General features: G+C 59.2%; 1 protein-coding gene across 12 annotated transcripts; it reads right to left on the bottom strand.

Annotated features, from left to right (window-relative positions):
• Positions 1 to 2: 2 nt before the first annotated feature.
• Positions 3 to 24,711, bottom strand: IKBKE (inhibitor of nuclear factor kappa B kinase subunit epsilon). 12 transcript variants are annotated; one of them, XM_070767838.1, is made up of 22 exons: positions 24,485 to 24,680; positions 23,849 to 23,923; positions 21,888 to 22,007; positions 21,106 to 21,246; positions 20,634 to 20,763; positions 18,928 to 19,109; positions 17,746 to 17,906; positions 16,850 to 16,960; positions 16,363 to 16,542; positions 15,534 to 15,730; positions 14,270 to 14,334; positions 14,096 to 14,181; positions 13,881 to 13,967; positions 10,664 to 10,733; positions 10,436 to 10,548; positions 8,637 to 8,713; positions 6,204 to 6,243; positions 5,215 to 5,316; positions 3,459 to 3,555; positions 2,647 to 2,759; positions 2,380 to 2,451; positions 3 to 785 (listed from the first exon to the last, which is right to left on the bottom strand). In XM_070767838.1, the coding sequence occupies exons 3-22, from the start codon at positions 21,972 to 21,974 to the stop codon at positions 752 to 754; spliced, it is 2,145 nt and encodes a 714-aa protein (XP_070623939.1). In that variant the 5' UTR covers positions 21,975 to 22,007; positions 23,849 to 23,923; positions 24,485 to 24,680; the 3' UTR covers positions 3 to 751. The 12 variants fall into 12 exon arrangements, 8 of the variants coding, with proteins under 8 accessions (XP_070623939.1, XP_070623938.1, XP_070623937.1 ...); XM_070767837.1 differs by having other exon boundaries at positions 14,090 to 14,181; positions 24,485 to 24,675; XM_070767836.1 differs by having other exon boundaries at positions 10,664 to 10,739; positions 24,485 to 24,673.
• Between the last annotated feature and the right edge of the window lie 771 nt (positions 24,712 to 25,482).

Here is a 25,482-nt window from a genome sequence, read left to right as displayed (position 1 = left end):
CACCCAGAAAAGGGTCCTGTTTATTTCATTTCTGAAAGCTGCAGGCCTTGACTTCCTCGGGGCTCCAGCCTCATGGGCCTGTGCTAACTGGCACAGCTACTGTCGACGCCGCTGGCTGTGAACCCCCAAATCTGGTGGTGCCCCAGAGGGAGAGGGGAAGGTCCCCGAGACACAGCCCCGGCCTTGACCACCCCGTTCCTCAGCTTTAGGCTCGGTCTGACTGGAGGGAATGGGAAATCGGGCCGTCATGCCTGATTCCTCGACGGGTGACCCTCAGCAGCCATGGGAGACGGGGGAGGTCCATTTGTTCAACATCAATCACCTGAAGAGGAAGGAAGACGGGGATGGAGTCGTCTGCCCCGGCCCCCTGGGGAGCCCCCGGGAGGCCCCCTCTTCTGTTCCCTGAGGAGTGAAGCCCTGCACACCGGGGCAGGCCGGGGGAGGGCATTTGGGAGCCTTGGCCCCACCGTCCGGCAGGTTTGCTGCACGGCGAGGAAGACAGGGGGGCTGGCTCCGGGCTCGTGCAGGGGTGCAGGTCAGCCTGGGATCCGGCTGGTGCTCCCGGGCCTGCTGCGCTGCCCCCCCAAGAAAGGCAGCAGAAGGTAATGCTGGAGACTCCCGGCTGTCAGCCAGGAGGGAGGTAGGCTGGTGAGGTGGACCCGGCACCATCCTGTTGGGTCCCCGGTGCCGGCAGCCAGGCAGTGCTTGAACAACCGTAATGCTTCAGGATGCCGCGGGCACATCCCCAAGCTCAGATGTCAGGAGCCAGTGGGATCCTGCTTAGCCTGTAAAGAAAGGCCACGGTTAGTGTCTCCTGCCCAGGTGGAGAGGCCAGAACCCCGCCCGGGGACCCGCACCGTCAGCTTTCAGGGGCAGCAGGCTGGTCAGGCCCTCCGCTCTCCTCCCGGAGCGCCTGTGTCTCCTGACAAGAACTCTATTCTCATCCCTGGCTACACCTTAGAATCACTGGGAAAGCTTACGAAAATCCCCAACTCCAAGCGGCAGTCAGAGCCTCTGAGGCCAAGACCCAGGCATCTGTTCCTTTTAAAAGCTCCCCTGGGGATTCCACTGTGGCCTCGGGTTAAGAGGAGGGGAAACGGAATTCAGATGGTTTCTTTAGGCTCTTTGGTTACAGCTCTGAATCAGGAAGTAAAAAAATCCACTAAAATAAAAACGTTAGCTCTCTGTAAATAGACTACGTATCACAGCAAGGAAAATTTATGTTGGCACTAAAATTAGAACTTCCTGCCCCTAAGGGTTGTTTCGGAAAATCTCTCTAAGAAGCTGTCAAATCGTCTCCCTGTGGGTATTTAGGAGGATCTGTTCTCCTCTTGCCAGAATGTGACATGGGATGCCTCCCCAGCCCAAGGACCCTCTGAAACTCTAGGAGCAGCCGTGAGCTCTGCTCCCAGCTTCCCTACCTCCCGCGGACCTCAGGGAACACCTGCCATTTAGTGAATCCCGGCTCTGTGCACCCTTCCCTCCCAGCACAGTGCGTCTCTCATCCCGTTTAATCCCTTTATTAGCACCAGGAGGTGGAATCTCTGGGAATGTGGTGGAGCTCAGAGCCAAAGAAACTTCCCGGGGCCGCACGGTGGGTGAGGAGCAAGCAGGGTCACACTCGGTAGGAATCTCTGCAGACTCTTTGGTTCCCAGATGGGGAAGTGACAGGCGTAAGGATGATGGGGAAGACGCGGGAGGTGCGTGCATGCACGTGTGAGTGTGTATATGTGTAAACGGGACCACCCCTGCTTCTGAGATTGTGTCCTTCCTTCTCTTTGGTTTTCAAACGCACCTTCGAAAGTGAGACTTCTAGATGGCAGGGCTTTTTTCCCTTCCAATGGTGCTTACTTGGTAATATGAGAAGCCAGTCACTCTGTTATTCTCCAGCTTTCTTTTGTGAATTTTACACAAAATCCAAAGGCTGAGCCCCGCTGCATCTGCCAGTATCCCCCCGACTTCCACCCTCCCCTAGCCCAGGAGTGGACTCCCGTCCGACGATGACGCAGAGCCTCTAAAAGGGGGCCTGCAGGCCAAGCCAGTTCTTCCAGCTCTGCTCTGCGTTTCCTGGGTCATCGCCACTCTGAGGATTGTATGGTTAAAGGAGCTGGTCTGGGCGTCAGGTAGAGGCCACGTTCATGCAGAGCTGGACACGGCCACAAATCCACGTGGCTGCCCTGAGGCCCACCCGCATCCTCCAGAGCACAGTGAAAGCCTCCACCTGGTCAGCACACTGACTAACCTGGGGGCAAGGTCAAAGCCCTGGACCGTGGACCCCTGTCATCACACCTGCCTGGGCAGGCACGGGGCCTGTCCCCCTGGGGCAAGGATTGCTTGAGGACCTGGCCTCCCTACCCCTGCACAGCGGGCACTCCTCACCCTTCAATGATGCGGTTGTTGTCCTGGAGGTCAGACGCCAGCACCTTCATCTCCCCATGGAGCTCCTGCATGCTGTTCAAGGCCAAGCAAGAGAGGCAATGGTGGCTAAGGACCAAGGCAAGCCTCCGCCTGACCTTTCCTGGGAGCCCCCCTCCCCCACAGCCCCACCGAGCCTCATTCCTGCCTACCGGGCCTGGCAAGGGGCAAAGCCCCTAACACACACACACACACATGCTCACACGCTCACACCCCACCTCTGGCACTTACTGGAGAACTAGGTCCTTCAGCACAGAGCTGGGATAAGGAGCTGTCAGGGGTGGGGAGGCCTGAGCCCCCTGTGTTCTCTCCTGCAGGAGCTGGTGAGATAGTCGGTCAAGGATCTGAAAGAGCCACACTTTAGTCAGAAGGGATAAGCCAGCTCAGGTGCTGGGCGCAGTGGAGGTGCGGGGAGGCATAAACAACGCGTAACAAAATTATCCCCAGGCAACATCCCTGGAGTGTCAGGAATTTCCCACAAGCCCCCCCTTCTTATCCTGGGAGCATGGGGCTCCCCTGTCAGGCTCCCCTCTGTGTCTGACCTGTACCTGTCAGGACACAGTTGAGTCAGAAGATGCAGAAGGTGTGGGGGGCAGCCCAGCACCGTCTCTGAAAGAATGTGTCCAGTGCTGGGGAGAGGAGGAGCTGTGTGGGCCTTACTCCTTGAAGAACAGCCCCTCTCTGTCCCTGCTGGCAAGGCAAGTGGCCTCTCAGAGTTGCCTGAGTTGGTCTTTTGAGCAGAACAGATCAGAAGACCAAGGAGTGTTCAGGTCACCTCCCTCGGGGAGCCTCCCAGGTTGCACGGGGCCCAGAAGATGCCCCAGGGTTTAGGAGCCTCTGCCCTGTTATCGAGCATGCTTGTTCTGAGAACGCTGGGCACTGCCTTCTATCCTGGCGGGTCAGAGACCCTCTACGCCACACCAGAGTGCTCGGACGTGGTCAAGCACGGCTCTGCCCTGAGGCAGGGGAATGGCCCGGATGCCTCCCAGGAGTCCGACTGGCGCGGCCATGCTTGGCATGGCTAGGGCCCCGAAGCGGCCCACCTTGCTGAGGCTCTCCTGGGCTCCCTGGGCTTCCGTGTTGCAGGCGGCCACGGAGCAGCCCACCAGGCGCAGGTGGCTCCTGGTCTCGTCCACCAGCCTGGAGAGGGCAGAGAGGCGTCAGGGCCCGGCCCACCGCCGGCCAGCACAGACACAGAGAGGCTTCCCACGCAGAGGCTGGGGCGCTGTCCACCCACCCTGCCCCTGCCCTTCCAGGAGCCCTCAACCCACACCTGCCCCAGGTAAGGGTGCTGACGAGGGTCCTGGAGAACCAGCACTGTGGGGGCTGCACGCCCCTCCCGGGCCGGGATGCACAAGCCAGTAAGCTTAGTAAGCGAGGGCCTGGGTCAGGCTCCGGAGAGGCCAGACGCCTGCTCTGGGGTGCTCAAACCGGGGCCTGCTGACGCCCCCATCTCCAGAGCAATATATATTATCATATGTGAGACAGATTGCCAGTTCAGGTTTGATGCATGAGACAGGGCGCTCAGGGCCGGTGCACTGGGATGACCCAGAGGGATGGGATGGGGTGGGAGGTGGGAGGGGGGTTCAGGATGGGGGACACGTGTACACCCGTGGCTGAGTCATGTCAATGTATGGCAAAAACCACCACAATACTGTAAAGTAATTAGCCTCCAATTAAAATAAATTAATTAATTTTAAAAAGACTCTTAAGAATTCTCTTCTCTCTCTAAGCAGAGGGAGTGAGCAAGGACACTGCCCCACAACATTAAAAGGACGCCAGCTCCCGGAGGCTTCAGCCACTGCTCGACTCTCAGCCCTGTGACGCATCAGAATCACTGCTGCTGCTGCTGCTAAGTCGCTTCAGTCATGTCCAACTCTGTGCGACCCCATAGACGGCAGCCCACCAGGCTCCCCCATCCCTGGGATTCTCCAGGCAAGAACACTGGAGTGGGTTGCCATTTCCCTCTCCAATGCATGAAAGTGAAAAGTGAAAAGTCGCTCAGTCGTGTCTGACTCTTCGCGACCCCATGGACTGCAGCCTACCAGGCTCCTCTGTCCATGGGATTTTCCAGGCAAGAGTACTGGAGTGGGGTGCCATTGCCTTCTCTGTAGAATCACTGAGCAGCATTCAAAGGCCACTGGCCAAGCCCAACTCCAGACCATTAGGTCAGAATGGGGGGTGGCCTCCGGCAGGGGAGGCAGAAGCTGTCTTCTAAGGTGAGTCTCCTCTCCATCCTCAGAACCCACCGCTCCTGGGAAGCGGCCCTCTCATCTCAGGGAGGGGTTTGTCTGAGGGGCAGAAACCAAACACTCCCACAGGGGACAGCGTGGAGGGGGCTCCACATGGGGGCCTGCCTGCCCCTGCTTCCCAGGCCACGTGTCCCCATCTCAGTCCCCAGAGAGGGGGCTTCTGAACACAACCACCTGGGACGAGGGAGAGAATCTAGATTTTAGACGCGGTCATACCCATATGCTAGTCCTGGGGCTGCTATTTACTAGTGGTGTGGTATTAAAGCAGCAGCTGTTCTGTGAGCCTCAGTTTCCTCATCTGTGAAATGGGGTGATAGTGTCCACTGCAGAGGGCAGACCTTGTGAGACTGAGTTAACAGAAATCACCCAGCAGACTGCCTGGTCCACCCAGGGCCACAGAACCACCTTTCTTTGTTGTGGCTTTTGCTCCTCTAGTACCGCCTCCCTCTCAGCGGGGGCTCTGCAAAGCCCAGGGCTGTCTGAGGCCAGGAAGGGCCAGGCCTGGAGGGCCCTGGGAACCGAGTTCAGAAGGGAGGGCCAGTGTTACCTCATTCGCTTGCCGTGTGTGACCAGGGATGCCTGGTACTTCTGCACGCATTCCTCCTGGAACACCTGCAGGAGCCTTTTGGCTAAATGACTAAAATTCACCCTGAAAAGACAGAAACCGAGGCACAGAGATGAGCAGCCAGAGCCACCGGAGCAAAAGCCTAGACTCCCGGCGCCTCCAGCACCCAAGTGTCCATCCCCTTGGCCTAGAGCAGGGCCACCTCCCCAAAGGAGGTGACGGTGCTCGCTCACATGCATGGTGATGGTCAGAGCGGCCAGCACACAGCACACCCCAGCAGAGGGATGTGCGAGAAGGATCAGGGGTCTCAGGAAACACACATACACTCGAGCTCAGGCCCCAGAGAGGAGAGATGGTTGTGTGTGCGTGCGTGTGTGTGTGTAGTCAGGGGTGCAGGCGATGGTGCTCGCTCTCATGCATGGTGATGGTCAGAGCAACCAGCACACAGCACACCCCAGCAGAGGGATATGCGAGAAGGATCAGGGGTCTTGGGAAACACACACACACACTCGAGCTCAGCCCCCAGAGAGGAGAGATGGTCGTGTGTGTGTGTGTGTGTGTGTGTGGTCAGGGGTGAGTCCTCAAATAAGTATGAAGTCAGGGAGGCTTCCTGGAAGAAGAGAGTGTCCAGGAAACAGAGAAGCAGAGGGACATCCAAAGGAGAGCCTGGGCTAGAGCAGAAAGAGCCCAGAGCATAAAGCGGTACATGGTTAATCAGCGAGGGCAACAGGAAAGGAAAGCCCTCATACAATTGTGTTCATACCAGGAGTCAATCCAGTCTCATCAAGACTGCTGCTGAGAAACGCGCCCCCAACCTGGCCCCAGAGTTAGTGCCCCCCCAGCTTTCCTCCTGCCCAGCTGGGGCCTGGGGCCAGGGCCCTTTACCACCTCGTGTCTGGCACAGAGACTCACTGTCCCCTGGAGACACCCACCCTCCGGCTCACCCGCCTGCTGGGGCACAGGCCACTCACTTATCCAGCTTGTGAATCTGCTCCTCGTTGTAGCCCAGCCCTGAAGGAGACAGACAGGGCTGAGGTCACGCATGCGATCGATCAGCAGAGCAGACGGCGCGAGGGCCGGGCGAGCTGCAAGGGTGAAGGCAGAAGCCTGGGCCCTGCCCGGCGCTCCCAGCCCTGCAGAGCCAGAAGGACAGGCCGAGGGAGACTAGCACCCAAGACCCTGCATTATGAGCAGGCAGAGGCCCACGTGGGCCAGGCAAGCCCACTCATCGGGGGTGGCGGGACGGGCGCCTAGGGCTCCAGGTGGGCACCGGCGGATGAGACGGGCCTTGAAGGATGTGACCTGACCCCTCATCCAGTCCTCCTCCCCGCAAGGCAGATGCTAACAGCTGGTGGACTCCGTCCCTGAATATTCAGGCTGCGGACAGCTGGGCTCTGCAGCAAGGGGTCGCCCAAGCCAGGCCACCACCTTTGATCTTCCCTTCTCAGCCCAGCACTGTTGCCAGCAGGGCTGAGCTTCTCACTGCCTTGGCTGCGGCCTAATGCTCTCTGCACTGGGGAGGTGCTGCCCTCTCCTGGACTCCAGGGGAATGGCCTCTGGTTAGCGGCAGAAACAAGACGTGATAAGGCGGTTCCTGCCGCTGGGGGTCTCTTGCTGCCCACCCCCATCACTCCCCTGATAGCGGAATCGCCTCCCTCCCTGGCCTCTTTGTCCTGGGCCCTGCGCTCAGCTGACTGTGAGGTCCAGGCGATCCGGGACGAGGCCTGGGTCTGCCTCCTTCCTGTTATCGTAGCAGGGTGCTGTAGGCAATTGATTTTTGCCTTATCCGTCACTTGTAACACACAGGATGGGAGTGAAGGGAAAGTGAGAAAGTGCCCTGCAAATGATGGGGCATTTTCTACAATGCCATCTTTCCCCAGGTGTTGGCAGTGAAGTGTTATTTGTCCTGGTTCTTTATACACTTGAATAAAGGACTCTTACAGACTGATCCAAGTGAAATTCTTTTTGAGGCTGTAAAATGGGGTGGCTCAAAGCAGCTGGACCCAGGTTGCTCGGGCTACTTAACTTTCCTGTGTCTCAGTTTCCTTATCTATAAAATGGGGAGGTTAATAGTGTCTTACGATTTTTATGAGCATCACATAATTTTTAAAAATATACCCACTGTCCATAGAACAATGCCCAGCACACAGGAGGTGCTCAGAGTGTAGTGGTCACAAGATGGCAGGATTCCAGTGTTGGAGGCAGAGAAACCTCCGGAAGTCTCCTAACGTCACAGCAAAGGTGGTCAGCTGGGTGTCAGGCCAGGCTTCTTGAGCCCATGGCCCCCTGGCCTCAGGAACAGGGCAGTCTTGGTTTTCCCATCTCCTGAGCTGTGCTCCCTTCAAGGTCAGACCCAGAGGCAGGACTGAGGCTCCCAAGGAGAGACCACCATCTTTCAGAAACTGCATGTCCAACACGGCGGCCCTGTGGCTGCTTTGAACTTGGAGTGTGGCCAGTGCAGCTGATACGACAGAGAACCTGAATTTTTGTTTTAACTTAACAAATTCGATTATATTTAAAAACTAAAGCAGTGTGCAACGTTTTTTCCCTATCAAACACAGCTTTATTGTTTTGGTAAAAGTACATGTAATTCTGTTAAAGAAATTAGCTTCTGAATAGAGGTGCCCCGTAAGCATAAAATACACGAGGGTCTGCGAAGACTCAGCACAGAATAAGACTGTAACATATCTCTTTAATAATTGTTTCCATGGATTACATGCTGAAACGACAATCTGAATATACTGGGTGAAATAAAATACATTATTAAAGTAAATTTCACCTGTTTCTACTTTTTACATTTTGGCTACTAGCTAACTTAAAACTACAAATGTGCCTGGCATTATATTTCTATGGGACAGTACTTTTTAGATAATCTTAGGGGTGGAAGAGAGCTTTGCAATCAAGCCCAAGCCCTCAAACATCGATTTCCTGCACATGAGGAAATGCTAGGGGCACGTGGGCAAGAGGGTCAGTTCCTGGAATGTGTTACCTCCCTAACCCCACGAGCCAGCTGGGGCCTCCCCAGGCTCCCCTTCCTGCACCAGCGACGCTAACTGGTATTTCTCCTCATCCTCCCCTTTCTGGAAAGCTTGACGACCTTAGTGAGCCAGAGACACACGGACAGGGAAGCACTTCTTAAACCATAAAGTGCTCTGAGAAGATGGGGGGTCTCGGTCAGGCCGCCTTTCCTATAGCACCCAGGCCTCAGCGGAGCCCCCAGGTGGCAATGGGTGCAGGAAAGGCTCAGGCCCCTCAGTGGTCTGTAGGGGGCCCCCCACTCCTCCCCACCTCCCGTACCCCAGCCCAGCTGCGCCACCCGATGCTGCTGCGGTATTACGAACAGCCAGCTAACCGGAGGGAAGAAGGGAGGGGAGAGGAGGGGGTTTGCTCTCCCCGCGGCTCACCTGGCCTCATTCTGGATTTCTTGAACTGTTTGTAGGTGAGGTACATCTTGTCCAAACAGCACTGAATCTGCTGGATGCTGTGGGCAGGAGACAGAAGAATCGAACCGCACGGGTCAAGGTGAGGGAGGCAGGGACGGCTGTGGGAGAAGCGGGCTGTCTCCCTACAGGAGGAGCCTCGTTTTGGGTGGCCACAGTTCTGGGGGCCAGTCTGGGAGTGGGGTAACTCTTCTGTTTGAGGCATCTTCTGCTTAGCTAGTCATTTCTCACTCCTGTGTTTATTCTCTCTCTCTCTCTCTCTCTCTCTCACACACACACACACACACACACACACACACACACATGGAAGAAGCCAGGCAGGACGCGTGGCAGGAAGGTGGTCTTTGCTGCCCAACAAGGCTTGAGAAAAGATTCTGGGAAGGAGCCCTGGGCCCCAGAACAGGAGAGGTGGTGGCACCTGCGTGCCGGAGCCCAGGAGGAACTTCTGTCCCCTGGCAAAAGCAAAAGTCGTGTTTTCTGCGCAAGGAGAAAGAACTTAAAGAAGCAACAACCCTTGTTTGAAACGAGGATGACTCCAGGTCCTTGGTCCTGCCTGTAGACAGGGAGCTCGGGAGATGACCTCTCTACCCTCTCAGCCTGGGCTCTAAGGTCGTGACTGTTTCGTCCTTTTCTTTTCCAGGACACACCCTGCTTGAGATGTTGGGGTGTGAGGGCAGGTCTTCCCCACCCCCCGGCCTGTTTGGCTTCACTTCCTCCCTGCAGCTCCACCCAGGACCCCGTCTCTGCTATTTCTGGAGAGCCCACGCTTGTTCCCAGGATCCTGTGGACTCCAGGACCCTCCCCAACCTGGGATCTGGAGTGGACAAGATCCTAGGTCCAGTCTTTATCCAAAATAATGGAGCCAGAAGTGTTTCAAATTCAGAACCACCCTCTGATTTGAGAAAGGTGGGTCAGCACGCATACACTGTATCATGGACGCCCCTGGGGAGTCTAGGGCAGCACCCCGTCATCACACACCTTCAACCTTCAGGACTGTAAGAACAGTCACTTAGTGGGATAAAGAAAGACCAGGAAGAGCCTCGTGTCAGTTAGCGCAGGTTCTGCAGCTAAGACAGTGAAGAATCAGCTCCGAGGTGTTCAGAGCTTTCTGAATTCAGAATTGGGGACCGGGGCGTGTGGCTCTGTGCAGACACTGACTGTGGGGGCTGGAGGAGCGGGCCACGCCCTGGTCAAAGCCCAGGAGGCAGGCAGGCGCTCCGCACACGGGCCGTTGGGGAAGCGGTGATGGGGATTTTCCTGTTTGTCTGAACGGAGACTGGGGATTCAGAGGGGTAAATCCCTGGTGTGGGCCAACCATACAGGCTCTGGAAGCAGGCAGACCTGACCTGGGGCCCTATCCTTTGTCATTACGAAGCCCCATCATCTATAAAAGGAGCACAAGAGTAGTAGCATCATTACTGATTTGAAGATGACCTGAGATGATAGAAGTAGGAGGACCCAGTCCAGGGTCTGACCAGAGCAAGGGTTCCGAAGAGGTGGGAACGCGATGTTTCTTCCATTAGAACTACTGCACCTCTAAGACTCGTAATTCACTAACTCCCAGCTGGGGCGGGACCCCAGATCCTTGCCTTTTCTGGGCAGTCTCATGGGAGGGCCGTGGGTTCCCCACCGCGATCCGCAGACCCCAGCATCCTCGCCAAGAGAAGAGGGGAGGCGGGCGGACTCCTAACGGGGCCACCCGGCCCTTTGCGGCCTCCGCCCTTGCCCCACCTCCAGCCCGCCAAGAAGAAAATCCCACAGACCTTCTGTCCTCATGTACCTGATCCCGGTTCTTCACCAGCTCAGAGCACAGGTCGCTCAGGGTCTTCTGAGTTTCTGTGATATTGTGGGAGCATCTGGAGAGGACCTCGGCCAACTGGGGGACACGAAGGCAGACCCCGTGGGGTCCTCAGCGAGGCTCGGATGGGAGCCTGGCCAGAACCCTGCTCTCAGCTCTGCTCCTGGCCGCCCATCAGCCCAGCCTCACTCACATTCCGCAGCCTGGACCTCAGCTCTGCGGTCCTCTTCAGGTCCTGGAGCTCAGGCACCCCGGCCACGCCGCTAAACCTCGAGGGAAGGGTGAAAACAGATCTAAGGATTGGACTTAGTGGCAAAGAATCCGCCCGCCAAGCTAGAGACGTGGGTTCGATCCCTGGGTCAGCAAGTTCGCCTGGGGAAGGACATGGAATCCACGCCGGTGTTCTCACCTGGGAAATCCTAGGCACTGAGAAGCCTGGTGGCTGCAGTCCACGGGGTCACAAAAGTCAGACACATCTTAGTGGCTCAACAACAACAGTAAAAGCACACAACGACCAGACGCCAAGCGCGGTCTCAGACTGGATCCCGGTTTGGGGTGAAACCAGCCAGAAAAGAACACTTGGGGGATAACTAGGGAAATCTGAACATGGACACGCCCTATAGATGAAATGTACTGACCTGGAGGATCATAAGCTTAGAAAAGCAGGTTATAAAATAGCAAGCACAGGGAAATGCCATGTTGGTTAACACACACAGGTACCAGAAAACCACGGACATATGCAGATATCATGTCTCTTCGGTGGCAGGATATAGCATTTTAATTTCATTTTTGCTGGTCTATATTTTCTAACTTAGTACAATTAGCATAACATATTATGCTGTTTTTATACCATAATAATTAGGGAAGGAGAACCCTGTGTGTTTTGGGAGGGCGGGGGTGGGGAGGAAGGAGGATTGGAGAGAATCAGGCAGGAAGGGGTGGGGGCTCCCGGAAGGCAGGGCAGGTCTGCTCACCACCACACCTGCAGTGTCTAAGACAGTGCTCGCACCAGCAAGCGCCCCACACAGAGTGTCGAATGGACTATTCAGCACAGGGACGGATTTCAGGGCATGGGATACTTGTGCAGAAGAGGATGAGGCTGCCCAGCCCAGCTGGACCAGGAGTCGGGAGGGGCAGGTCAGAGTCCTAGCCCTGGCTGCCATACCCCTGTCTGCAGGATCTGGGTAATCACTTTATCTTCCAAGCCTCAGGCTCTTCACCCATATAATGGGGACAGAAACCTCCTTCCTGCTCCCATAAAAGGTGATTGTGGGATCAAAGAACACATTCACACAAAAGCAGTCTTTTTGGGGGTGGGGAAGCCCTGGGAGTCCCCACGTCAGTCAGTCCTGGGGCCTGAGTGGGGCCTACAGATGGCAGGGGGGCTTCGGGACAAAGGCCAGGGTACCCGGGCGTCTCCAGAGCCCAGAGCGGGCGCTCACGTCCGGGGGTGAGGCGAGGCTCCAGGTTGGCAGGACGGCCCCTTAGTGCCACGTGCCTGGGCTCTTCCAATGTGCGATTTGGTCATAATATTGTTTCGGGTTCTCTGTGGGAGGCAACTAGTGTCATCAGACCTCATAAGAGCCTGCCGGCCTGAGCATGTCCCACAAAGAACAGGACTGGGAGGCTCTCGGGCTGGGAGGCCCTGAGGTCAGTCAGTCCTCTCAGTTTGAAAAGGAGGAAACAGAGGCCCAGGTAGGGAAGGCACCAGGTGGTGGAGACCAGCTGTGGGTCAGCGATGAGCCTGGGCCAGCGCCCTCCTTCTTGGGGGGCCGAAACCGGCCCCAGAGCAGGCACTCTCCTGGCCCTGCACTCTCCTGGCCCTGAACTCTCCACGCCCACCATGCCTCAGGGGAGACCCTGGAGCCCAATGGGGAGAAACCGCACCAGCACACCCTGCGACTCCAGCCCTGGGGCTACCTGGGGCCCCACACTCTCAGCCCAGGGAAGACGGGCAAACACCCAAATGCTCTCTGCACATTTCCTTCCCGCTCCGGAACCTCACTGGTCATTTTACTGGGTCCTGGGGCTGCATGCATTCTCCCCTCCCCTCTGTCCCTCTCCAGCTCCTCAGCAGGACATCTTCCACCATGGCCACGGCTTCAGCAAACCTCACAGCACCTCCCCACCCCTCCAGTCACCGCCCCCTTCTCTTTCCCTGCACAGGGCCTTCAGCTATTCACTCACATTCTGGCCTTAAAAAGTCTCACTTCTTCCAGGAAGACCTCCCTGGTTTCTTCTACCCATTTCTAGTCCCCCTTCACCCAACCGTCCGGCCGCCTGCACGTGCCAGGGAAGGGCTGTCTCCTCCAGGAAAACGGGGGCCCTCTGCAGGCCTGGGGCCACATCACCCCTGGAGGCCTGCTCTGTGCCCTAGCAGAGCCCTGCCCAGAGGAGCTTCACCAGAGCAGCCAGCCGACCCCGCCCTCTGCAGCCCTTTGTCTCTGCCACCGTCTGGTGGGGGCTCGGCCATGCCGGGGACTCATCTGGAGACCCCCGCCTCCCCCTCGGTGCACAGCCACCGCCCTGTCTGTCCACTGTCAGAGCTGCCGCTGACCGGTGCCAGGAGGAAGGTGGGTCTGCAGTGCTGACCTGCTTCTGGGGAACTCCTGAGGACTTCCCTGCTTCGGGACTTCCCGAGGACAGGGGCTGCGGGGCGAGGGGCAGGGGGGCCAGGCCTGTCCGGCACAGCCTCTGCTCTCTGTCACCACTTGTCACCAGGAATGGCTCCAGCTGCCCTCGGGTTCCCTGGGCCGCAGGGCCCCCTCTCCCAGCTGCACCACAGCGCGGGCACCTGCCCAGCAGTGCGCTGGCCACCGGACTCTTCCTGCGGCTCGTTTCCTGCAGCTTGGTTTCTTCCTCCCCAGTCTCTCCCTTTTCCAAATCCATCACCCTGAACTGGCCCAAGTCAGAGGGTGGAGGGTGTGCAGCTCCCAGGACTGGGACAGGGAGTCCTTGGAGGCGAGGACGCAGAGGCCCAGGGGAGGTGGGAAGAGGATACTGGGGATGAGTCTGCCTGCACCTCCGTCCTGCGGGCCCAGGGGCCCCGTGTGGGCGTGGGTGCTTCTCCCAGAGCCCTGCCCCAGGGCCCGGGGCAGCTGAGGGTCTCACTTTTCAGAGAGCGGATGGGGAGGACAGAGGCCCCTTCTCCTGGAGGCAGGGGGGCTGCCTCGGAGCCTGAGGGGCAGGGTCCTCACAGGCCCACAGCCCAGAGGGACTGGAAAGCGGGGGAGGTGAGTGCGGCCAGCTGGCAGGGGCGGGGCATGCTCTCTCCACTCAGCCTGCCAGGGAGGTTGGCAGCTCTGAACTGGAGGAGGCAAAGGGCACTGTTGGAAAGCCCAGGAGAGGAACAGACAGAGAAGAGGGGCCAGCCCCGCGCCCGCTGCGGCCCCGCCCCGGGAGACACCCACCTCTCAGGGCCGAGGCTGCTGCTGAGGAAGAGGAGAGCCATCCTCGCGAGCTCCAGCGTCCGCCTGCACGTGGCCTGGAGCATCTCCCTGCCGAAGGGAGCCCGATCAGAGCTGCCTCCTTCTGGAACCGAGGGCCCAGCCCCAGGGCGGTGCTGAAGGGGGCCTGGGCTGCCTCTCCTGCCCACCCACCCAGCCCTCAGGGCACTCACACGAACCAGTGCAGCCCCCGAACCGTCAGCTCCTGCCCCCGCAGCAGAGTCTGTGCCAGCCGCAGGGCCTGGTAGCCGGCACCCAAGATGCCCTGAAACACACAGCGGGGCAGGGTGACATCCTGCACCCTGACCCCTGCAGGAACCCTCCTCCCGGCCAGCCGGCGGCCGCCCCCTCACCTTAGCTGTGCTGTAATCTGCCTGCAGGTCCACTTTGGGGACAAACTTGGGAACGTCCAGAGCGGCTGTGGATGAAGACTAGGTCAGGGAGGGACGCCCGTCTGGCCCTGGGCGAGGTCTGAGCGCGTCTTCCCCAGCCCCAGCTCACAGTCGGCCCGCACCGCCTATCGGCCGCCTCCAGCTTCCTGGCTTGCCTGGAGCCCCACCTCCTAAGTCTTAAATGCCCTGAGTGTGCTTCTTTATGGTTTCCCTGGTGGCTCAGCGGGTAAAGAATCTGCCCACAATGCAGGAGACGTGGGTTCAATCTCTAGGTTGGGAAGATCCTCTGGAAAAGGGAAAGGCTACCCACTCCAGTATTCTGGCCTGGAGAATCCAAGGACTGTATAGTCCAGGGGGTTGCAAGAGTTGGACACGACCGAGCAAAGTGCAGTCGCAGTGCTTTTTTTACAACTGCAGCCCCTCACTGCCCCCTTGTGCCCACTTTGGAGAACGACAGCCAAGGCAGCAGAAAAGAGACTCAAACCACTCCTCCCAGCCCCTGGGGTCGCAGAGTCCCACAGGACTGAACGAACTGGGGCTTCCCTGATGGCTCCGACCGTAAAGAATCCACCTGCAATGCAGGAGACCCCGGTTCACTCCCTGGGTGGGAAAGATCTGGAGAAGGGAATGGCAACACATTCCAGTATTCTTGCCTGGAGAATTCCATGGACAGAGGAGCCTGGAGGGCTACAGTCCACAGGGTCCCAAAGAGTGGGACACAATTGAGTGACTAACACTCCTCACACTCGGGGGTTTTAAGGTGAATTCCCCTCCCAGCCTTGGGGACCCTGAGAAGGAGGAAGAAATTGGCATCATTCAAACGAGGAGTGATTTTTTGCTAGAACTTGCAGAACAGAGCTCTGGGCCCCTGACCGCCTGCCCTTCTCTCCAGCAGCTTGGGCCCCTGCGCCTCCAACACAAACTCAGAGGTTTCCCGTCAGGCATGGACTGAAGACAGCAGGTGAAATCCAGCCCTCCCTGTTTCCCTTGGAGTTTCTATCACAGATCTCTGGATGCCGTGATGCAGGTTGGTCCAGCCACCGGCCCGAGTCCCACGGCATTTCAGAGGCGTTTACGGAATTAGAACCCAGAGATGCCTCCACACCCCAGGGGCCCAAAGACATACCCACAAATCAAATGAACCAATATCCTGGATTATAAGCCTCTGGCCCTTGGAAGAGAAAGTGAGGAGGAGAAAAGGTCCAGCCTGGATGGCCCTACTCACGGTCCCTGAAGGCCAGCCCCTTGGGGGGCTCGCTGGCTGTGCTGAACAGGGTCAGGGGGCTGCTCGCCGTGGTGTGGGCGATGTGTTGAGCAGAGAGGCCGGGCTCGAGGACGCACAGGTGACCCTCAAAGAGGTACTCCTGGTGCTGGGGGGCCACGCCGGTCTGCTCGTACACGGCCTCCAGGAAGATGGCTATCCTAGAAAACCAGGAACAGAGGCAGGAGAGGAGGAGGCGAGGGGGTGTCAACAGGCAGGAATCAGCGTCAGGGTGACCCACACACAGCTAAGACTTGGGCTCTGCTTTTCAGAGGGAGGGACTGGGAGATTTTTCTTCTCCAGGGTTGGGAGACAAAGGGTAGAGGTGGTGTCCTGAAGCAGATGGAGACAAAGTCCAGTGTCCAGACTCTGCCTTCACGGCCCCTCCTGCCACGCTCCCTAGAGGCACCCAGGGAGCCTTGTCCCCTAGGGTCACCCAGGACTAGGTAGGACTCACCTAGTCCCCAAGCAAGCTCCAGAAACAAAGGGGTTCTACGAGCAGTCCACTGGGGAGTGCACTGGCGGTGAGCGTGTGCTTGCACACACACACGCCCCTCAAGAGGTTTCTAATGCACGTCAGCTTTGTAAAGGTTGCTGAATCTCTCAAGTTCCCAGCAAGGAACAGTGGTTAACTTGATGGAACTAGTACTTTCCCAACCTGAGACTGGACCCAGAAGCTTCCGTATCTGAGCGCCCCACAGAGCCCGGCGGGACAGGCCCCTGGGCCCGGGGCGGGGCTGGGGGGCGTGGGGGGCGGGACGGAGAGGAGGGGCCCCGCGCTTGCGCCGCTCACGTGTTGTGCGCGTGGACGTAGACGCGGTGCAGGACGGCCTGGGGCAGGGAGAACACGTGGATCACGCCTCGCTGCAGGATGTCGCTGGTCTCCGCGAAGAACTGGTCGAAGCCCCAGCACTTGGCCTGCTCCACCTCCAGGATGTTGGCCAGGATGGGCACCAGCTGGCTCTGCAGACCCCTGCCCCCGGGACACGGAGACAGTCAGGGGCTGGGGGCCCAGACTTAACCTCCAGGAGGAGGTAAATGGGGGCGTGGACTGAGAAAGCCCTGGAGAGCCAGGACTTAGCGGGCGTGGCAGGGTAGGGTGGGGAGGAAAAGCCAAAGGGTCTTCCAGCTCCAGGGGGAGAAACTGGGGCCGGGAAGGGAGAAGGGGGAACCCAAGCCAGTGGCACAGCAGGGGCTCCTGCTGGGCCAGGCCTCTGCTGAGAGGAGGACCCAGGGCTGGGCTGGGGTCCGCATCCCCTCTCCTGCAGGCTCTCACTCACATGGACAGCTGGCAGGTGATGGGCAGGGTGTAGCTCCACTCCAGGGGCCCATTCTCCCGCCTCTGGGTGCCCGCAATGGCCCCGGCTGGCTTCTCTGTGGTGATGCGGTACCTGGGGTGGGTGGGCAGGACCAGGTCACCAGGACCCCCTGCCCAGCCCATGATGCTTCCAAGGGAGGACAGACTCGGCCTGGAGGCTCAGAGACTTGCTGGCTCCTCTGTCTGTTTCATCAGCCCCTCACCACTCATCCATGCCTGCCTGGCTCCCCCACGTGCCCGTGCTGTGCTTGGTCAGTCCCCTCCCCTGCACCCCACAGTCCACCCTTCCCTCCTCTAAAGTCCAGCTACCCTGCCAGCCCTGACCCAAGGCAGACTCCTTCCCCTTTCCCTAACTTAGGACGGTTCCGCCCGGCTTGACCCCTGAGCTGAAGGAGCACCGACCTTCCTGCAAATCCACCTGAAACCTCTTTTCTCTGGTGGTGCCCTCAGTGAGAGCAGCCACAGCCTCTGGATAAGACAGCGGGAAACCCCGAGGGACCTGGGATCAGGAGGCTGGATTCTTGCTCCTACCCCCACCCTGTTCTTTGCCCTGGCAGGCTTTGTGACCTTGGGCAGATTGCTTTGGGAACCTCGGCTGAGATGTGGTCAGCCCAAGTGGGGTTGGGGTGGGGCTCAAGGGAAGCACTGGACTGAGATGTGGTCTCCCATCAGCCAGGGACAAGGCGTGGCTTCTTGTCTGATGGACCGACATCCAAGCATCTAAAGGGATTGTGTGTGCACTCCAGGCCCTCTGGGCCCACCGTCAGAGGCCGAATGGGGGACCCAGCAGGGACCAGCGGGATGTCCAGGCCCGCCCCCTGCCACGTGGTCCCCGTGGGTCCCCATGGGTCGCCGTACATGATCTCCTTGTTGCGCCGGGGCCCGCCAAATGGGACGAAGGGCAGGCTGCCGGTGGCTGCGTGGTACAGGGTCACCCCGATGCTCCAAAGATCCACAGTCACCCCAAAAGCTTTCTGCTGGGGCTTGCGAAGCACTGCCCGCTCGTACATGTCAGGGTGCTGCCGCCGGGGAACCAAAGAGCAGTCAGGGACGGGGAGGGGGCAAGGGCCTGAGCACCCCTGGACCCCCGCCCGCCCCCCCCCCCATTCAGACTGCCTTCTCCCACCTCCAGGAGGAAGCAGAACTGTCAGAATACATCTCCTGGGTCATCTCCAAAGTGAGTGTGCCACAGGCTTATCAGCCTCTGCTCTGGGCAAAGTGGTGAGCAGCAGGGCTCCATCCTCCACGAGGATCTGATCAAGGGCTTGATTGAACAAGGGAGGCCTAGCCCAGGGCCTGGCTGGGGGGTCTATGCAGGGGGCCTGGGCAGGGGGTCTATGCAGGGGACCTGGCAGGGGGCCTGGGCAGGGGGGTCTATGCTGGGGGCCTGGGCAGGGGGTCTATGCAGGGGACCTGGCAGGGGGCCTGGGCAGGGGGGTCTATGCAGGGGACCTGGGCAGGGGTTCTATGCAGGGGGCCTGGCAGGGGGGTTATGCAGGGGGCCTGGGCAGGAGGTCTATGCAGGGGACCTGGCAGGGGGCTTGGGCAGGGGTTCTATGCAGGGGGCCTGGCAGGGGGTCCATGCAGGGGGCCTTGGCAGGGGGTCTATGCAGGGGGTCTGGCAGGGGGCCTGGGCAGGAGGCCTATGCAGGGGATCTGGCAAGGGGCCTTGGCAGGGGGTCTATGCAGGGGGCCTGGGCAGGGGGTCTATTCAGGGGGTCTGGGCAGAGGGTTTGGGCAGGGGACCTGGCAGGGGGTCTATGCAGGGGGTCTCTGCAGGGGCCCTGGGCAGGGGGTCTGGGTAGGGGGTCTATTCAGGGGGTCTGGGCAGGGGGTTTGGGCAGGGATCTGGGCAGGGGGCCTGGAAAGGAGTCTGGGCAGGCCTCAGCACTGACCTTTTGGCCTTGGAGAAGAGAATGAATTATTCTGGGGTTAGGGTTAGGGGTGAGGGATGACCCTCCTGGCCCCAGGGGGATTGGACGGGGCCCCCAGAGGGGCGCCGAGAGTCCCAGGGCGCGGGCCAGCCCCCACGCCGCTCACCAGGTATTCCTCGGTGCCGTAGACTGAGACAAACTTCTCGTCGTCGTCCAGCTCGCGGGCGGCCCCGAAGTCAGTCAGCTTGTAGATGCTCTGGCCCTCCTCGCCCAGCAGGCGCATGATGTTCCCGGGCTTGATGTCGCGGTGCACGATGCCGTTCTCCCGCAGGTGGTTCATGCCGGCCGCTGCCACAGACGTGGGGCTGCTAGTGGCTCCAGCTGGGGCCGGCCCAGCGGCGGGGCCCGTCCCGGGGAGGAGCCACGGACAGAGGGTGACACCCAGGGGTCCCCAGGGGCCTCGGGAACAGCAGGAGGACAGAGATGGACATGGGGCAAGGGACAGGGGTCTCGAGGGCGTGGAGTGTCGGGGTAGCCTGTGGTTCCCTGGAAACCTGAGAGGATGGTGGCTCTGCTTCCCAGCGGAGGGCGCTCAGTTACTCCCCATCTTTTTTTTTTTAATTGTGGTAAACTGTACCTAACAATGGAGAAGGAAATGGCACCCCACTCCAGTATCCTTGCCTGGAAAATCCCATGGACAGAGGAGCCTGGTGGGCTGCAGTCCATGGGGTTGCAAAGAGTCGGGCACGACTGAGCGACTAACACTAACTACCTACCTAACAAAATTTACATTTTAACCATTTTTAAGTGTACGCATCAGTGGGATTAAATACATTGACATGGCTGTGCAGCATCACTGTGTGTCTCCAGACCTCTGTCAGTGTCCCAGACAGGAATTCCACCCATTAAGCACTCACTCTCCACCCTGTCACCCTCAGCCGCTGGCAATCACATTCTACTTATTGTTGCCATGGACTGAATCTCTCTTCTGCTGCTGCTGCTAAGTCGCTTCAGTCGTGTCCGACTCTGTGCGACCCCATAGACGGCAGCCCACCAGGCTCCCCCGTCCCTGGGATTCTCCAGGCAAGAACACTGGAGTGGGTTGCCGTTTCCTTCTCCAATGCATGAAAGTGAAAAGTGAAAGTGAAGTCGCTCAGTCGTGTCCAACCCTCAGCGACCCCATGGACTACAGCCCACCAGGCTCCTCCATCCATGGGATTTTCCAGACAAGAGTACTGGAGTGGGGTGCCTCTAGGTTCCTCAAATAAAAAGGATCATATAGTAGTTGTCCTTGTGTGGCTGGCTTTTTTCACTCAACACAGTGTCTTCCAGGTTCATCCAAGTGTCGGAATTTCCTTTTTTTTTAAGACTAGTTAATCCGTCACCTGCATGTTGCACACTTTGTTTATCCATTCACCTGTCTGACCTGTGGATTGTTTTTGCCCTTTGGCTATTACTATTCATTATAGCCAAGAGGCAAGAACAATAGCCAAGAGGAGACGGTGAGGGACAGGGAGGCAGTCCATGGGGTCACTGACAGTCGGACACGACTGGGCAGCTGAACAGCAACAGCATTATGAATCACAACAGCATCATGAATCGTGCCGTCATGAACAATGGTGTTTTTAATTGTACTCTGGAACTGGAGTTGTAAACTGCCAGTCTGCAGGAAGCAGACCCTGGGTTCTGTCCGCTCACTAGCATCTGTCCCAGGTCTGTGCGCGGGGCGCCTCTTAGGTGCCAGCGTTCTTGTGTCTGGATGCTTCTTCCAGAAACAGCACACCCCCTGGGACTCTGCCTGCCGCTGAGGGCGGGGTCTGGGGCTGGCCTGGGCAGGGGAGGGGACGCCCGGGGCGTCAGGGAGGGGCTCACCCACGCAGCGCAGCACCACCAGGAACTCGTCCTCGGGCAGCCCGAAGGCGTTCTCGGGGCTCTCCAGCACGCTCAGCAGGCTCCCGCTTGAGCAGTACTCCATGACCAGCACCTTCTGCCGGCCGGCCCCCTGTGGGAGAGGGACGGGGTCTTGGGGAGGGCACTTCTCCTCTTTCCAGAGCTGCGGTGGCTCGGCCACGGGCCCAGAGCCCCCATTTTATAGGTTTCCACTTCTGGCTGGCCTTCCCTCCTCTGACCTCAAACTGAGCCCAAGGTCACCTTTTCCAGGAAGCCTTCCTTGATTAGGCCCCACGCCACAGCCCGATTTTCCTATGCAGTGCCCCCAGCCCCTCGGCAGCCTTTCCTCCTCTCTAGGTGACCCACTTATGAGTGTGTGCCGGGTCTCTATTATTCCGTGACCTGACTGGGTCAAAGACAAGACCGTACTCCTCTGACCGAGCACCGGACCCACCGTCTCCTCCACCGCGAAGAGCTTGATGATGTTCTGATGGTTCAGCTTCCGCAGGACCTCAAACTCCCTCACCTGCACCTCGCGGGGCCTCAGGTAGCTGGCCGTGTTGAAGACCTTCACAGCAACCAGCTCCCCAGATTTCTGCCGTGGGGGTAACAGAAGTGGCACCCCTGCCCTGGGAAGCACACCCTGCCTCCCAGTTTCCGTTCAGACTCGGAAGAGCTAACCCCAGGGATGAGCCAGGGTAGCCTGGTTGGGGATGGGGGCTCCCACCCTGAGCTCCTTCCCCTCCCCAGGGGGCCCCATGGCCGGGCCTGACCGCAGCACGGGGAGATGACAGGACCCTGGCACACCTGATACCCGGGAGGGGCTGGTTTGTGTTACTGCTGCTGTTGCTGCTGGCAGTAACTACGGGCTGTTAGCAGCACCGTCCTGTCTGGCTTCAGCGCTTAAGTCCAAGACAGTGCGGTGCGTCTCATGTATCCAGTACAGCCGTCAATGCGATAAAGGCAGGTTAAATCCAAACGGGTCCTGCTGCCCCCCTGCTGTTCCTAGATTTGCCGCCAGCTCCCCTGGACATTGGGTTACGTCTTTGTCCCTCTCTCCAGCCCCAAAGCGTGCCCAGTGGGCATCACCCCAGAAGCCCTTTTCAGACCCCCGCATCCCTGCCCTGCCTCAGACAGTGCAGATCAGAGGAGCCTGCTCAGACACGCCCCAACCCCAAGGCCCGCTGGGGACCGCCTTCCCGGGTGCGGGGCAGGGCGGGCCGGGGGGGGTCCCACCTTGTTGCGGGCCTTGTACACGCTGGCCGTGGCCCCCTGCCCCAGCAGGTCATCCGTGTGCCACAGGTAGTTGACGGTGCTCTGCATCTCCTGCGTCTGGCCGGCCGGCCGCCTTCCGCCCTAAAGAGCACACTGGTGTCCAGGGCGGCCCCTGACCCAGGATGGACACTGGGGACCCAGCTGGTAGCTGTGCCCGAGACCACCCCGTTGAGGGGCTCCACACAGTCACTCCGGAGGCCAGGGGGCAGGGGCAGAAATGGAAAGCACAGGAAGACTAATTAACTTCCCCCAAAAGAAGCCCCGCCACCAGGCCCTCAGCACACAGCCTGGCCCGGTCCCCTCGCAGGGCCCTGTCCTCTCCCGACTCCGCATGTCCTTGTCGTCCCCACCCCAGGCAGGCCACTCTGCAGGGACAAGCCCGTTTCTCTGCCACCTCTCCTCCGCACTGGCAGTTCTGGGTTTTGGCATCCAGGCCTGGATTGTCCCAGGAAGCAGAAAGTGCTTGAAGGAACGGCTCCAGGTCAGACAGCGTCACCCACATCACCAGAAATCTCCAGGATTGCAACACGAGCCGGGGCCTTCCCCAGCGCTCCCGGGGCCACCACTTCCTGCTGCTGTCAGCCACGGCCAGCAAGCCGGCCTGGCTAGGTCAGCGCTGCTCAGGGAGGTGTGTGTGAGCGAGCATGTGTGCACGAGTGTGTGTGTGAGAGTGAGCATGTATGCGCGGGTGTGTGTGTGAGAGTGAGCATGTGTGCGCGGGTGTGTGTGTGTGTGAGCGTGTCTGTGTGTGAGCGAGCATGTGTGCACGGGTGTGTGTGTGAGTGAGCATGTATGCACGGTGTGTGTGTTTGTGAGCATGTGTGTGTGTGAGCATGTGTGTGTGTGAGCGAGCATGTGTGCACGGGTGTGTGTGTGTGAGTGAGCATGTATGCACGGTGTGTGTGTGAGCATGTATGCATGGGTGTTTGTGTGTGTGTGTGTGTGTGTGTGTGGAGGGTTAGGGGAGGCAGGAGACCATCACATCCAGAAGCTCTGGCGGCCTCTGGAGGATCTGAAACCCCTCTGCGGCTCTGTTCCCCGTATTTGCCCCCACGCCCTTCTCCCCAAACGCCAGTTCCTCTCAATCAACTGACTGCAGAGCAAGCAGCCTCAGGAGTTACATTCAGGGCTGCTCTGAAGAGCGGGGCCAGGGCTGGTCTTCATGAGAGGGGCCCCCACCCCCTAGATACTCTCGGATGAGGCCGGACTAGCCAGGGCTGCTTCCTGTTCTACCGTCTCAAAGGTGGTCAACCCTAGGGTCACCATGCCTGGAATCCCACGGCTCCTTAGCTTCGAGCCTTCTCTCTGTAAGCTTTTTTTTTTTTTTTTAATGGGAATCTTAAGAAGGTCAATCCCTTGAGCCAGAGGCCACTTGGAGAGATCAGGGGTCAATTCCAGTTTAAGAAGATGGATTGGTGTTTGCGTTTTATAGAAGCTGTGAAGGGATGAGTCTCTCTGAAGATGAGGTAATAGCTCAGCAGAAATAAGCTGGTGAGGTTTTCCCCTCCAAGGCTGTGGAGGAATCAGCCTGCGGGCCTGGGGCTGAGGAACCAGGTAGGATATCCTGAAATCAAGGCCGAAGGTCCAGCCAGGGGAGGCATCAGCTCCTGCAGAGTCCTCCCCAGGGCTGGTGCTGGGGCCTTGCGTAGCTGTAGGTGCGAGGGAAGGGCAGCTGGCGCAGAGAGCAGAGTCCCACAGGGCTGGCGTGCCTTGGGCTCTCTCCTGGTCCCGCCAGGGCTGTGCCCAGGTCCAACAGCAACACATCTGGTCAGGTGTGCATGCTCTTCGGCCCCCAGCGCAGCAGCTGGTGCCCAGAAGGGCGGTGCTGGGACCGATGAGGGTGGTGGGCAGTGGAGCCACGAACCAGCTGCCCCACCCCTGCCCCTCCGTCTCCAGGTGCTACAGCCGCCAGAAGCACTTACCCCACGGATCAGGCAGAGACTCTCCCCGGCAAGAGTGTGCTGTGCTTTCTGTCTGTGGCCAGTCCAGGAGCTGAGCTGCACCGGAAAGAGGAGGGCGGATGAGAGGCAGCCCTGGGCGCTGTTCACTCTCAGCCTCCATCAGCCCTTTAACCCCTTCCTGTTTGTCACCCTCCCCCACAGAGCCGGGGGTTTCCAGCCTAGACCGATCCCGCTCCAGGAGACTGTCCTTGCCACTCCCACCCTCCAGGGGCTCGGGCCAGTGAGCGGGACCCTAGGAGAGGTGAGAGTCAGCCCCAGAAGGGAGGCAGAAAAGGAAATTACAGAGGCAGCGCTGGAGGCTGGCATCCGACGCTTGGACGGGAGTGTCTGAGTTCTCCTCTGCGCCGTAAAACCCTCTCTGCCTCTCAGGGCCTCCAAGCCGTCCTCTGCAAGGGTGCCCATCTGAGATGGTGCACAGGGCACCTCGGGGCGGGGGGCAGCAGCCTCAGAGAGATACGCGGCAGGGGCAGGAGCCCGCAGAGCCGACCCTGGCCGGCCAGCACCCTGGCACTTCGCTGATTGCTGTCCTGCAGCCGCCTGGCTCCCAGACGCCCCCATTCAACCCTCCTCCCCTCAGCGTGGACTCTGCACACTCACCCCATCTCAGCTGTGGGACAGGCAGGCTGTGGGACTGCGAGGCACCCCCAGACTTTCAGGGCTTGCTGCCCTGCACGGGCCACATCCGTAGCATCCTGGTGGCCACGGGTCTCGGAGACCTGAAGAAACTCAGCCCTCGGCTCTCCACTCTCTCCCACTTCCTGATTTCGTTCCTTCTCTCTCTTAAAGAGACAGAGGCAGCTGGCGGCTGCCACCAGCCTGGCAGGAAGGAGAAAGAGGATGCTCTGAGTTCCCAAGTGCAGGCAACAGAACCCGGTCTGAGCCACGAAAGAGGCCGGGCACTGAGGCTGGGCGGCTGTGGTGGGCTGCGGGGTGTTATTTCTGTATCTCCCTGTGGTTCGCCTGAGCAGGGAAGTTTGGAACTCAGCCCACAGTCTACAGAGCAGGTTGGGCCAGTTAACCAAGTGAAGAACTGCCTGGGAAAGCCAGCTTCCCACACCCAGGAGCCCCAGGGAGGGCCAGGACCTCCAGCCAGCCACTTCTAGGAGTTTGGTCTGACTCATCTTTCCAGGGAGCCTGCAGAGGTCTTAGAGGAAGCGCTGGAGCCCAGATTATGCCCTCCTGGACGACCTCGAGCACAGCACATGACCCCTGCCAGACGGTCTTCTCACCCAAGGCCCGAGGACGGTCACATTTACCCTGCTGGGTGTGAGGGCAACATGGCAGAGCCCACTTGGGAACACCTGGGAAACTGCACAGTGCTTTACAGACAGGCACTAAGGTCAGTGAGGTTCACGCACTTTCAGGAATTTGCCCACAATCTTCAGAGGCCAGCTGAGGCTGGAACCCAGGGGTGCCAACTGCCCAGTCAGGACTCCAGATCCCCAGATCAAGTTCCCGAGAAGGCTGGAGAGGTCTGCCCAGCTCCGGTCAGCTCCCAGATGGCAGTGGGTAAGAAACGGTTAAAGCCAGGAGATTCCATGTTTCAACAGAAAGCTGGAGGGACTTTCCCACGGCCACACCTGGTGGTTTCCTCC

This window comes from Bos indicus, chromosome 16, assembly GCF_029378745.1.
Source record: "Bos indicus isolate NIAB-ARS_2022 breed Sahiwal x Tharparkar chromosome 16, NIAB-ARS_B.indTharparkar_mat_pri_1.0, whole genome shotgun sequence".
NCBI classification, from domain to species: domain Eukaryota; kingdom Metazoa; phylum Chordata; class Mammalia; order Artiodactyla; family Bovidae; genus Bos; species Bos indicus.
Note: the sequence above shows the minus strand (reverse complement) of the source record. Positions and strands in the feature narration are given on the sequence as shown.